The 15,600-nt window shown below is 34.5% G+C and overlaps 1 protein-coding gene across 3 annotated transcripts in view; it reads left to right on the plus strand.

Moving 5' to 3' along the window:
• Window positions 1–15,600, plus strand: part of nuf (rab11 family-interacting protein nuf) — a 97,214-nt gene that overhangs the window by 68,671 nt on the left and 12,943 nt on the right. For 2 of the 3 annotated variants that reach the window (XM_076416649.1, XM_076416651.1), the window contains exon 5: window positions 6,809–6,973. In XM_076416649.1, coding sequence (XP_076272764.1) covers window positions 6,809–6,973 — 165 coding nt within the window. The remainder of the gene's footprint in view (window positions 1–6,808; window positions 6,974–15,600) is intronic. The other variant, XM_076416650.1, reaches the window with a different exon arrangement.

A 15,600-nucleotide genomic window follows, 5' to 3' on the forward strand; every position in this document is an offset into this window, starting at 1 on the left:
ATTAATATTCATACGGACGCCTAAATTACACGCACGGTAATGTTTTTTCGGTTGAATGACGTATTCAGATTGAAGCAAATCATATCGTAATTTGTTTCAATCCCCTTGGGCACTTAACTTACTCACGTATAAAATAAAAATAAATGTATGGAGTGCAAGTAACATTTTTTACTAACTCTGTGAAGCTTCATTTTTTTGTAATGAACTATAACAATTGAACAATCATTGACGATTTCCACTGATAAAAATTTGTGAATCACAAATTATTATAGTAACTAACATAATGCGGGTGTACAACACTGCAGTTGCTGTAGGATACCATCCGTTGCTATGCGATGGGTAAATAATCAAGAAGGGGAAGAGATTTAAAGGGGATGACAGATTTCAGATCGTGTATTTCGCCATTCTTAATAAGTCTGAAATGTAGATTTTTTAAAATATTATTTTGTAATACAATAAATGATATCAATTTATATTCCCCATGCATAAATACAATTCATAAGATACGGCAACGTTGCGAACTGAAGTGGACTGTTTCAATATTTTGAAGTCATTTGTTTAATATTTTAAACTTTCAGTTATATGGATTAATGCAAATTAAAATCGGCCAAGTAATAATTCGTAAATACTGAATTCTTGGTTATGCTAATTTTGAAGTCACAGGTTACATAATACGTACGCATTTTTTACCTAAAAATGAAAATCGAATAGAATGAAAAATACAAGTATATTTGTAAATATAGTTTATTTGTAATTTAACTATTATAGTATTCCTACTACAAACAGCAGTGGTAGAGGTTCAACTGGTATTTAAAGAAGAATATCAGAAAGATAGAGAGAATAATGAATGAAATATGTACAGTCAGCAGTATGCTGTAATTGAACAGAAACTGGCGATATCTATCCGGTCGCTTGAGATGACTATCTTTACTTAAACAATGTGTAATAATACTCAATCTTCCTTATTGACAGTGTATTCCGACAAAAGAAATCAATGAACAACAACGGTTTCTGTAGTTATATCCACAACTTTTTTAATTTTTTTTTATATTGTTATTTAGACCAATTAAAAAAACGTTAAGTGTTAACTGTGAATAACTATACATTTTTGTCTTTTGTTTATTAATAGTTCGTCTATTTACATTGTTTTTAATGATTTGTCAGTTATTGTCTTTAGTACAGTAGATGAGATTTGGCTGGGGAATATTATTAATTAATATTTACTTTTTTATTAACCCAACCCTGTTTGTAATTTTAATGGATGGAATAACAAAGAAGTGTAAAATAGAGAAATAGTAATATCGATAGGAGCTTTTGCGTATAATGTAATAATAACAACTCAAAAACCAGAACACCTACAGAATATCTTGAGCAGATGTAATATGATACTAAGAAAGTACGGAATAATACGGTCATGGTGATGAGAAAGCTGGAAATAATAAATAACCAAATTCGGGATGTTAAAATAGAACCAATAAATGCATTTAAATATCTAGGTATATAAATTGAAAGTAAGGAAACCAGGAATTAGAAATGATGAAATACTAGAATCGGAAAGCCCATGAATGTGTACTTTGCTACAAATAGCAAATTTATTAACAAAGAAGTTATATAAAAAAAGAAATATAGCAAAAAGCAAAACTAAAATTGAAGTGTACAAACAGACCAAACTCAACATTCGCAAGACGTGGATTCTGTGAAAGAGAGATAAAAGTAAGATACAAGCAGCAGAAATGAAATACCTCAGAATAGTCAGGAATAGTGTGACAAAGACGGACAGGGTGAAAAGTAAAGAAATAAGAAAATATTGAATTGAATAAGTGGAAGAGTACATATAGAAGAGGCAAATTAGTTGGTGGGGACTAAAGCAGCGCATGAAGGTTTACAAAACGGGTACAGCGAGAGTACAGAGTATAGAGAGAAAAAAAAATTACTGGACGATCTAAGCACACCCGGGATGAATGTATCAGAGGAATACTTCAGAAGAGAAGAGAATCGCCAGCCCAAGTAAGAAGGCTGAGAAGAGACAGAAACATAGAGCAGGGGAGAATAACACTAAGCATAACACACTTACACCACTATGTGATACAGAAGGTGTTTTTTTTTAATTTTTAATAGTTTTTTAAAAGTTTTTCCACTAGGTCTAATTTTTTAATAGTTTATTGTATTTGAATCTCAACTATTACTTATTGCCATAGTATTCTGTTCCTGGCTTAGTTTTACTACAATATTGTAAAACTCTTTGCTTTTGACTTTTATTGCTCTTTCGTATATTAATGATTTGCTACTTTAAAATATAGTTAATTGCGCGCCACGAAAGTGATTTCAAATAATGATGTTAAATAATAATTAAAACTGGTTAGATAATATGTATTGCAAACCAACAATAATGTATCAATTTCAACATCTCTCCAAGCAGTGCAACAGGATGTTCAACTATTCACATTTGTCTTGATTATCAGAATCAGACAAAAAGAAAAAATAAAAAAAGAAATATTTTATATTAAAAACCACACTACGTTCTATTATTTTTGATTGTCTTAATAAAATCTCATAAAATACAAATTCGGGTCAACAAGAATGTTTATATAAGGTGTATAAGGTGTTCCAACATTTACTTCACATTTAAATTTTGTAGAATGATTTCGTTTGTATGATACAACGTGATAGTCAATTCAGATCGTTATTAAAAATGAAACGCTACACTCAGTTGATCAATGAAACAATTTTCGTTAGGTTAGAATAGTAGTTTTAATCAACCAACTGGGAAGGATTTCATTAAAATATTCATAGAGACTGGATCCATTAATGAGACAGACACTAATCTTTTTTCATCATGACTCATGACATATTTACACCGATGTATAAAACCAAACTGATCTAAAACAAACTTTTGCATTAAAAAGAGTTCTATCAGAAAAGAAAAGACATCCCTATATAATAGATATATTATACTTTATATACTATTATTACACTCATATATACGATAGATGATATTACACTCATATATACTATTATTAGAACATTCAAGTATAATTTCCATATAATCTGTAACTATAATCAGGGCATTTATCGCAATATTATTTACTTTTATAATGTATTTTCACACGCATTTCTAGTTTTTTGTTGTTAATTTATTTTATGATCCATTGAAAACAAAATTGCCTCACAGGATTTCAAAAACGAGTATTATGTTAGCACTTATATCCACGAATATATGTTTTATCAGCTTTCTTGAATGTATAAATAATGTTTATTCAATTTTAATGCATTTTTATTCACCATCTGTTTTTTTCACAATGCATCTGCTTCATAATATCGTCGAATATCAGTCATACTTGATAGAGCTATCCTTCCCACTTCCGATTCTCCTTCACCAGCCATTCTCTTACCATCAGCCATTACATTAGATATACTTTTAATTTTTAATTTAATTGGACAAGCAAGGCAAGTACTGGATTAATATAACAGTATGTATTTTCCAAATTAAAAGTAAAATAAACTACTTAAGCTACAGTTAAGAATACACTTATGTACTATACAAGTTCGTTTGGTTTGGTTCGCTTCAATCTTCTGATTTTCTGCCTGTTATCCAGTAGGTGTATTGCTTCCACGTTGCTATGATTTAGCAACCTAATTTCATGTTTTAAGGCGAACTCTTGGATCATTTCGTATATCTATTTGATTTCGAGGTCATCCTACAGCTCTTCGTTGATTACGTAGCAATAAGCATTGAACTTTGTTTTGGGTGCGTTGGATTACTAGTTGGTTTGATGTTTTAGTGCAACCCCATAGGTCCAAATTCAATGCACGTCATCAAAATGTATAACGTTAGGACGTCGCAATGTATCAATGATATATTATCGAAGAATAAAATTGTATTCTATTAATGCCTGGAAGTTTCATTAGACATCTTTGTGGGTTATCTTTAGACTATATAAATTCTATATTACCTAACAGTGTATGAAGGGATGACTTACATGCCTGCAAGAGGTACATATTCCTTATTTTTCTATAGATATTTCCTTAACAGCTTGCCGGAAAATCATTACTGATTTTTCTAACAGATGTCGCTAGGCTCAAGTATGTAATGTTATGATTTGACACATATGTCATTTTATTCTACTGACACCAAGGTTCAAAGCTATACATATTATATTTTTCGAAAGTAACACCGCCATACATTTATATCTCCTTGAACATGTCAAGTTTCATGTCTGAAAACGTGCATTTCCAACAGGCTTTACTTTTCTATTTTTTTGTTGATGGTTGATTGGTTTGATGGTAGAAACTTAAGGAGTATGCTCTAACCTCAAAAACATGTGACACGTGCTTTCGAAAATTCAAAAGTGGTGATTTCGATGTGCAAGACAAAGAACGTTCTGGTAGAACAAAAAAGTTTGAAGATGCGAAACTGCAAGAGTTATTGGATGACGAGCCAATCCAAACTTAAATATAATTGAGTGATTATGAGCAATGGCGAAGATCCAAAAGATGGAAAGGTGGTTGCCACCTCAATTAAATGACGGTGAAATGCTACTTCAAAGGTATGATCGGAAGTAACTTCGGCATCATGAAAACCTTAATCTTAAAAAAAACACGGTTACCGTCTGGCGAAGCCGATCGATCGACTCCAAGGCGAAATCGTTTTGGTCGCAAGACAATGCTCTATGTTTGGTGAGACCAGAGTGGCGTGGTGTATTACGAACTGTTGAAACCTGGTGATACAGTTAATAGTGATCGCTACCGACAACAAATGATCAATTTTAAAAACGTCGAGAATTTAGAGTACCATAACATGCCCTCTCATAAAGTAAAACGGGTCAAGAAAGTGTTGAAAGTACTTGGATGGGACGTACTTGGATATTATCACACCCGCCGTATTCTCCAGAGCTTTCACCATCCGACTATCAACTTTTCCCGTCAGTCATCAATAGGACATATGCTTGTAGAACAGCACTTCGCCAATTTCGAAGAAGTTAGAAAATAGCTCGATGAATGGTTTTGTTCAAAGGACAAACAGTTTCTTTGGCATGACATCCATAAACTTCCTAAAAGATGGACAAGATTTATAAAATAAATGGCCAATAGTTTAAATAAATAATTTTCTTGAAAAGTATGTAATTTTTTTCCTAAAAAAACGATAATGACTTACCGGAACACCTGTTACATAAAGATTATTACACTAGAGACTAAAATAAGGCCGATGGCTCCTAGATATATACCTATATTTAAGTTATCATAGATAAATTGTAGGTTAGTTGGTAACGACTAATAACAATGTAATAAATATAGTCTATACAAAGTTTTTTCAATCAAGATGTTGTATTGCCTGTCGCAATTTGTAAATTCATTTGGAAATCAGACAATATTTTCCTTCTCATTTTATTCTAGTTAAAAAGAGACACAATGCTGCCTGATTAGTTCGAACGCGCAAACGAATGAGCCTGTCAAAGTCGTCCAGTTGTCAGACGTAAGAGATTATAACTCTAACCTATACATTATTGTGGCTGTATAATTAACTGTAGTGTTTAGATGCACTATAATGTTAAGATAAATTATATTTGATAACATTTTTGTTCAATTATTTTATTTAAATTAAAATTTTGTTGTATGTCAAAGCCAAACTGAACAAAAACTCAGAGTTGATGCGGCAAAATTGTGACGTTTTGACGTCACAAATTTAGATGACGTATGTACAAAATAACTTTGAATAGACTGCAGATATGTCCATATCGAAACAACGCCCTTATGATGCTAAATATGTGTTTATTATTAAGGATTTACAAGATTTATTAAATAAGATCTTCAACGCATCATTGCTTCACAGACATATCTTGGATATGCACCGAGGAATACTTTATAGGCGACTCCCGTATTCAATCACCGAGTTTTTTTTTTTAATTCCACTTAACACGATAAATAGGTCCCATTTGGGTTAGTTTAACGCGGTTTTTATGAGTCACACACATGTTCACCAACTCCCGACGTCGTTCCCCAAACCGTTTCAATCATCACGGCCCTCATCGCTCAGACCGGGAGCTCGAACGCTTATTCGCGTCACGTGTCGACTTCTTGAATCGAGCCGGGTGATAGCTCGCTATCTCCCGCGCTATTATCGTACGGAATAGGTTCCGAGTACGGCACGGCGTGGTTCTCCGATAAGGGAGGACGTCATTTTTATTTCGTCGGTCGCTATCGCATCATGTCGGTCGCGTCGCCCGTCGTTCGCGATGGAACGCTGCCATAACCTGAAAACCGATCGGAAACTCTATTTTTAATCCCGGGAAAACATCATCATCATCGTCGATTCGCGTTTTATTCGAGGGAACGACAATCGGTTGTTTTTTGGACGATGCGTAACGCGCGGAGTGAGTGTACAAAGGACGTAGAAAAATCCGATATTGTATGTTAATAAGGTCAGGCGGCTGATAGCGCGAATGTCAGTTGAAGTCGGCGATAAACAATAAACGAACATAGAGGGGAACCGTGATAGAGTCGCGAATACAACCCGAAAAGTTTACGTAGCGTCGTAAAATGGGCGACACAAAATCGCACGTTACCGCGTTAAGTGACTCCGAAAGTGTGGAGAACGATGACGAATACTTCTTCGATATGTGGGAGGGTCAGTTCGAGTTTCTCGGCAACTCTCAGCCCGACACCGACGCGGTAACGTACCAAGACGACGACGGCTCGTTGGTTTACGCCAACGGTCTGAAAAAACACTTATTATACGACAACGACTCCACCGTAACTTAATTCAGCGAGTCCTCGACGACAACTCACGTCTAACGCGTCCGTTTCGCAGTTTCAGGTCCTGCAACAGAAGGTTGACGTGCTACAAGATTCCGCGCAGCAGAACGACGAGCGCTACACAAGACTCAAGGCCGACAATGCCGCCCTACAAGCCAGAATACTCATGCTCGAAGACCAACTCAGAGACACTGAGTATCGGTGCGAGGAGAAGATACAGGTTTGTTTTGATTTTGGATTAACAATAAATATGTTTCTATCTGTTAGTTCACGCTGACTCAATACTAACTGTGTTAAAAAGTAATCCACCTTTTTAAGCTTGTATATTATTACATGACATCTTACATTAGATGTGATAAAAATGATTGATTACTGATGTAAGACGAGTATGGGATATCAGTGGGTATTTCCCCAAAATAAAATAAAATTAGACCACTTAAACTGAAGATTAAATAATGCTCAACACACACTTACATATTTTTTTTATAACATCTTTATTAGATACGCTTAGTACAATCTTAATTATTATTATTATTACAATTAATTTATTACTACTTTTCCTATGTGCTTGGATTAATTAACAAGCAAGACGAGTGCGAGAAAATACATCAGTATGTATTCCTCAATTATAAAATTATAATTATTTATTAATTATTAACTTATAGCTATAGTTTACACTAATAATACACACTAAATGTTCACACAAGTTCGTATGGTTTTGTTCGTTTCAATCTCCTGACATCCTGTGCGCTGTCCAGCAGTTGTATTGCTTCCACGTTAGAATGATTCAGTAATCTTCTTTCGTGTTTCAAGGCGAAATCCTGCACAACTTCGCAAATCCATTTGATTTCCAGGTCATCGTGCAGTTCTTCATTGGTTACATAGCGATAGGCATTGGTAATCAATCGAAGAATCTTATTTTGACAGCGCTGTATGACTAACTGATTTGAATTTTTAGTGCAACCCCATATTTGCACCCCATAGGTCCAAATTGGCTTTATAATTGTATTATAGATCAACCTCTTTGATTTTAGATCAAGTTGGGAGTATCTTCCGACTAACCAGTATAGTTGTTTTATTTTGCTTCTAATGTGTTTTGCTTTTTGTCTAACGTGATGCTTCCAATTTAATCTACCGTCAAGATTGATTCCAAAGTATTTTGCTGATTCTGCTTGAGGAATCGGGCATTAATTGAGTGACATAATTAAGTTTTTATTATTTCGCCTTAATGCAAAATTAACGTGGACAGATTTGGAGCTATTAAGTTGAATTTTCCAATCTTTTGTCCATTTGTAGATTGTGTTGACTGCCACTTGCATTAGGCAGAGATATATCTTTTGCCATAATAACTGTGTTATCAGCAAAGGTTCCAAGAAGTGTTTCTTTTGTTGTTGGAATGTTAGCAGTGTAGAGGAGATATGGGAGAGGTCCTAAGACGCGACCTTGTGGAACTCCAGCCGAGATATTTTTAAATGTCGAGAACGCCATTTCGTGCGATACTCTAAATCTTCTTCCGAATAAATATGACTCTAGCAATTGACAATAGTTACGCGGTAACAATTTGCTGATCTTACAGATTAATCCCAAATGCCAAACCCTATCAAAAGCTTGTGAGACATCCAGGAATATTGCAGGGCAGTATTTCTTTTCTTCAAACGCTCTTTCAATAGCCGCAGTTACTCTGTGCACTTGATCGATAGTTGAATGCTGATTGATTGATGAGGCATCCCTAGTTCCACCAGCATATATGTGATTTTAAATGAACACTTAGCTGTGCGAAAGTTATGTTCGCGTTGGATCCCACACAATTTGTCAATCGGTCAAAAAAGGCTCGTGTCGTGCAAAGAAATGCTTAAGAAATTCAATCGCGGCGCTTCGAAAGACGTTTATAAAATCGTGACAGGCGACGAATCATGGATATATTCTTATGAACCCGAAAGTAATCAGTAGTCGATTGTATGGGTGTTCCAAGGTGAAGCAAATCCAACAAAAGTTGTTCGCGCACGAAGCACTTCAAAGAAAATGGTGGCCTGTTTCTTCGGGAAAACTGGTCCTATTGCAACAGTGCCTCTAGAGGATCGTAGAACAGTAAATTCTGATTGGTACCCAACCATTTGTTTGCCAGAAGTATTCGGTGAAATAAGGAAAACAAACAAAAGACGCCGGATTGTTCTTCATCGTGACAATGCGAGCTCTCAAACAAGAGACTATTTGTGCACTCAAAACATCGAATTGATGGGTCATCCGCCGTACAGCCCTGATTTGCCCCCCAAAGACTTCCTTTTGTTCCCATCCGTGAAGAATAAACTCCGTAGTCAACGATTTTCATCGGCCGAAGAAGCTATTGAAGCGTTCAAAAATCATGTTTTGAAGATACCTCATTCAGAATGGAATAAATGGTTTGAAAATTGATTTAAACGTATACAAAAGTGTATTGATCATCGTGGCGAGTACTTATAAAATAACAATAAAAATATATTCGCAGCTTAACTATTTCTTTTTTTCCTATTCCCGAAATATAAATAGTGACCATCGTATTGCTTCTATATGGCCGTGATTTAGTAACCTTGTTTCACCTTCGTTGGTTACGCAGCGATAAGCGTTGGTATTTAATCAAAGAACTTTGTTTTGGCAGCGTTGGATTACTAGTTGGTTTGATATTTTAGTAGAAGACTATAAGTCCAGTAGTTTTTATAATAGACTGATAAACCAGTATTTTGAGTAAGTTGGGAGTATCTTCCGACTAATCAGCACAGTTTTTTGATTTTAAGTCTGATCTGGTCTGCTTTGTTTTTAACGTGATATTTACAAGTTAACCTACCATCGATATGAATGCCCAGGTATTTAACTGATTCTGCCAAGTGATATAATTAGGTTTTGTCATTTCGCCGCAACGCAAAATTGAGATGGATAGATTTGAAGCTAGTGAGCTGTATTTTCCAGTCTCTAGTCCACTTGTGGATTTCCTTGATTACTTCTTGTACTTTTCCACAGCCATGTTCTTTTTCGTCGTCGTCGACAAATGTTCTTTTGTTATTAGGATATCAGCAGTGTGGATCAGCTACAGGAATAGTCCACCAACACTACCAACTGCGGAACTCTAGAATAGGTTTAAATATTGAAAATGCTCCTTCATAGAAAACCCTAAATTTTCTTTCGAAAAGATACGACTCCACTAATTGACAATAGTTCTACAGTAACATTTACTTATCTTTTGGATTAGTCTCAAATGACCTTGATTATTGAGTGATGATTTCGAATTCCAAATTGAAAATCTGGTATTTCTATAAGTGGTTCAACACGTTTTAATAGCAGTTTTTCAAATAATTAGGATCAGAGGTACATGCAGGAACGTGCTTCAATCTCAGGCAGATGTCAAATAAGCCCTTTTGGGATTGAGGCTGTTGTCAATTTTCGTAGCAACTTCCACTAGAGAAACCAGCTTTATAGATATTTCAGGCGGATAACCAAGTGCTGTATCCATTGTAGATTTTATATCATTCGGTTGAATTACATTAACTAAATGTTCGTTGCGTCAAACTCGTTTATTTCGCTCACTTCTAATAGGTGGCACTAGAATAATTAGTCATTTAAATCTCCAAGTTGCCTTTCATAGCAAATAACCCTGGCCTGCTTTCGGACCTAAATCACAAACTTATTTTTCGAGACATTATATTCTTCATTCTTTTAATTCATCTGATTTTATGAACCATTATTTTGTCTGCAGCATTTTCTTTTACCGTTGGAGTAACTTTTTTACACAAGACCGAATTTGTTTCCCTAGAGTTCAAGTTTGTTGCTCAAGATTGTTCATATTTTTTAGTTTTGCGCTTGAACTGACCTGTTTCTGGCCTAGGATGTTTCTATACTATTTTAGTTCTAAGCAAAATACATAGAAATCAATTGAAAGTAGGTCTACGGCATTTTTGTTGCTCACCTCTGTAATAGGCATAATACAATTTAATACAAGACTACTTTCTAGGCCGGTTTAGTGGCGTAGTGGTAAAGGCTATAGGACGGTCCTCCTACTGTTGCGATAGCCGCTGGTTCGAATCCTGCTGGGGCATGGTCGTAAATTTATGTTTGTGATTGTTTAAACTTTGTGATTATCTTAGACAGGAGTGTAAAATCCGACAAGGAAACTTTGTTTTTGGTACGTTGGATTACTAGTTGGTTTGATGTCTTGGTGAAACCCCATATTTGTATCCCATAGATCCAAATTGGCTTTATGACCAATCTCTTTGATTTTAGGTCAAGTTGAGAGTATCTTCCGACTCACCAGTACAATTGCTTAACTATGAGTCTAATCTGCTCTACTTTTTCTATAACGTGATGTTTCCAGTTTTCCTACCATCGAGATATATTCTGAGGTACCTCACGCGATATAATTAGGTTTTTTGTTATTTTGCCGCATCGCAAAATTAACATGGACAGATTTGGAGCTATTAAGCTATATTTTCCAGTCTCTAGTCCATTTGCAGATCTTGTTGGCCGCTACTTGTACTTTTTCTACAGCCTTAGACAGAGGTACATCTTTTGACATGATAACTGTATCGTCGGCAAATATTTCAAGTACTCTTTCTTTTGTTATTGGGATATTAGCAGTATAAAGCAGATATAGGAGTGGTTCCAAGACACTAGCCTGTGGAACTCCAGCTGAGGTAGGTTTAAGTATTGAGAATACCCCTTCATGCGATACCCCAAATTTTCTTTCGAACAGATATGATTCCAGCAGTAGACAGTAATTCAATAGCGGTAGCAATTTGCTCATTTTGTATATTAATCCCAAATGCCATGCGGTCAAAAACTTATGAGACGTCCAAGAATATTGCATATAAATGATTTAATACGTTTTAACAGCAGTTTCTGAAATAATTTTGATATCGCAGCTATATGAGCAAAATATGATGATGTTAAGACTTTTTCAGTGTACAAATTAATGTATTAACTGTAAACATCAGTAATGCTTAGCAGGAATATTGCAGGGCAGTATATTGAGAATATAATTATTTATGAATAAAAAAATAACATTAATTTTAGTAACACATATATGTTAATATAAAAAATAGTTATAAATAATTTTTTTTTGAAAAGTGTAGATTATTTTTACACATCCCTAATGTTAAATCGATAAAAAGGCAATTCTACTTTCATTCTTCTAGTTTAAAAATAAAAACGTTCTACCACAAGCAAAATAAAACAAAATAGCCTATATAAAAGAATTTTATGCCATTTTAATATTAGGTGTATACCACAAAATGATACTTATGTAAATTTTCTATTAATACACAACACAACTTTTATGTATATCGAATGAATATATCGAGACCAAAATTATTTACACATATACTTGTATATCCAGATATACTTAAAGGTTCAGTGTCCTTACACGCCCGATATAGAACTGTGTGCACACTTATCTGGCGAATTTAGTCACTTACTCTTACATTCAACGTTGCAAGCCATAAAGAACTCCACATCTGTCATTATAAAGCGCTCAGTTAGAGGTAAATTTATCGCATAAAAACGGACGATCCTCCACCATTTAAACACAACGCACAAAAAGACAAAACTCATTATATTTCTATAAAAGCATATTCACTAGATATTTTTTAAAATGTCTTTTTTTTCTTTTTGTACAAATCGTGTAATTTATGTTATTGCACATTGTGCAACTTTCTGGTCCAGTAAGTACTTAATTCACATTATGTCATAATAGTTAAAAAAAATAATGGTTATGCTTATTGGGTATAGTTATTTAATATTTATTAAAACTTTATGCAACCAAATATACATATATGTCCAAATTTTATATATACTTTAATTTGTTAAAATATATTATTACTAGTCCTTGTGACTTACAATTTTTCTCTACAGTATCTTAAAGCTAGGTCTTTATCTAGAATGGCTCATTGATCTGTACTTAGTTTCTAATAAAATAAAATAAAGGTTAGTAGCACTTTTCAGGGTTTTTACCATTTAGTCTACTTCACTACACAACTATACAAGATAGCACGGTTTGGTTCTCGTGAGTTTGCACCCCAGCCCAGTATAAAAGATTGCAGCATTTATGTGTTTACATTGGAATGGAGTCTTTCCTCATTTCTTGTTGCGAATCTCTTAATTTCCTCTGATACTGGAATGCGGAGGTCTCGGTGTAGGTAACTGTTCCTATAGTATCTGAATGCATCCACAATACTTCTCAGTACTTTATTTTGAAATACTTGTATCATGCTGATAAACAGGTGATGTATACATTGTAGATTTTATATCACTCGGTTGAATTACATTTGCTAAATATTCGTTGCGTCAAACCCATTAATTTCGATCATGTCTAATAGGTGGCACTAGAATAATCAGTCGTTTAAATCTTCAAGATGCCTTTCATAGCGAGCAATCATTGTCTGCTTCTGAACTTAATTCACAAACATATTTTTCTAAGCAATTTTGTTTGTATTCCTTAATCTTTTAATTCGTTTGATTACTGATTCTATGAAACATTCGTTTGTCTGCAGCTTTTCTGGTTCTGTACATTCCAGTTCTTTTCTTTTCTGCTTTATATGTTCCTTCCAGCGAAGTTTTGCATCACGATTAATTCCGAGATATGTAGCGTTGTTGCTATATGGAATGATAGTATTATTTAATGTTATTGGTGCTTGTACGGTCTGTTTATAGATGAACTGCGCATGTACAGATTTACTTCCATTAATGCTTATTTTACAAGCTTGTGTCCAATTATTTATATTGTCACTTGGCTGTTGCAATTTTCGTGAGGCTTCTTCACTATTGTCTCCGACAGCTATAATCGCAGTATCATCAGCAAATCTAGCCATCGTAATATTCTCCATTTGTGGTATATCACAAGTGTAGAGTAGAAAAAGCATTGGCCCCACTACATTTCCTTGTGGTACACCTGCTTTAGCTTATTTTATTGTAGAGTAAGTTTTTTCTTGTTTAACTCTAAACGTTCTGGCTGTAATGTACAATTTTAGTACTTCGACGTGTTGTTTTGGTAACATTTTCTGTAGTTTATGAACAAGGCCTTCATGCCAAACCTTATCGAAGGCTTGTACTACATCAAAGAATATCGCTGAGCATACGTTTTTACTTTCGTAGGCTTTTCGATAACATCTGTTATTCTATGTATCTGGTCAATTGTTGAATGCATATTAATAAACCCAAACTGGGGTGTTGGTATTAGGTTTTTTCTATCTATGATCTCTTTGGATGGATGTCACTTTTTAAAACTCTTTATAAGTTGTTTAGTACGTTCAGGTAATTTTTTTATTGTATCTTGGAGTGAAGTAAATTGCAACTAGTATAATTCTCTACTTACCTGAATTAATTTTTGTCGCTGTTACCTTATTTTCTATTAATTTGAGTCTTCTGTCTTCTTTGTGAAAAATATTGTTTTTAATTATTGTTGCGCTTTCACCTTTCGCGGTATTAGCTGAATGTGTCGTGTGGTAAAATGTATATTCTCTAAATTTAATGAAGGAATCCTTTGGCAGGTGGGTTTCAGATATCGATTTCCTGCTGTTGAATCCCATTATTATTCCAAATTGCAATTCTAATATCTTTATTTGTCATTTCATTTCTGCTGGTTGAGGCCACTACAGTATTATTGTAGTACTATTGTCTGTAATATTGTCTACTAATTGGAGTCTTTCAGAGTATGGAGTTGTTAAGGAGAGAAAACCATGTTGTAAATTAGTAGTTCAATATAGTACAGATTATTTTCCCTCTTTTTTAAGTAAATTAATGAAAAAATATAAAATCTATACGTAATGCTGAAAAGAATTACCAATTGAATTTGGTTAATACCAATTCCATCATCGGAACGAACTGGCGGTTATACACGACATAAGAATTTTACTATTCTGATCTTAATCTGACTTGACTGTTCGTGATTCTTTTCTTCCTACTCTTCTTACTCTCGGCATATCTTGACTGTTTCTTGATTCTCCATTCCCGACTCTCTTGACTAACTAAATGTTCTTCTCACTCGGAAGATATATTTACCTTTTTATGTTCTTTTTTCCTTCGTTGTGTTTTGAATTTCTCCTTAGTTTCTTCTGTTACTACCTGTGTACAATTTTTCTTGATAAAATTAGATTTAACCACTGCATTCTCTTTAATGCATTTGCCTGCAAAACAGTTAGTATTCATTCTCTCCTTGTACATTTTATCCAAATGCTTATAAATATTCTGAACAATTACACACATATCTATGCACACTCTACAATGTGTTTTTCTACAGTTCTCTACTGTACATCCTATATTAATTATATACTCACCTTTAGTTATTTCCACTCTCATCACCCTGTCTTGGTATTTTCAACATTGAAATATTATTCCACATCTACAAATGTTCATTCACTCACTGCCACATTCTGAGTCACTAATTACTTAGGGAAATGACGTGGCCCGGTGAATGGAGGTAACTATAAAAGTACAAATGATAAAACGGATGGCAGAGGTGTTACCTGGGGACGAGGTTTGGGCAGTCGATGGTGGCACGTCTAAACCAAACGATGGTTGAGCACTGAATGAATCGAGATACCCTTCAATAACATCCCAGATAAACGTCTCGGGGTTGCCAGCTATTCGTTACCTGGTTCTAGTTGGCGCTGCTGGCACCCCGCCCGTGTTCAACAGCTGGGATTATATTTCTGGGTATTTTGTAGATTTTTGTTATTCTACGATGTAAAATGCCTCAAGGTCGCTACAACTAATTGTGTTTCTTTTTCTGTGTGTCTGATGGAGTTCATCCAAACCAAAGGGTATTGTTGTTAACAATATTTTCCACATATCCAAAGAATTCTTGCTTGTTTATTTTTTCAACTT

The sequence above is a fragment of the Rhynchophorus ferrugineus genome, unplaced genomic scaffold (genome assembly GCF_030347505.1).
Source record: "Rhynchophorus ferrugineus isolate W39M unplaced genomic scaffold, kcgeb_rfMv2 rfM10, whole genome shotgun sequence".
NCBI lineage: Eukaryota > Metazoa > Arthropoda > Insecta > Coleoptera > Curculionidae > Rhynchophorus > Rhynchophorus ferrugineus.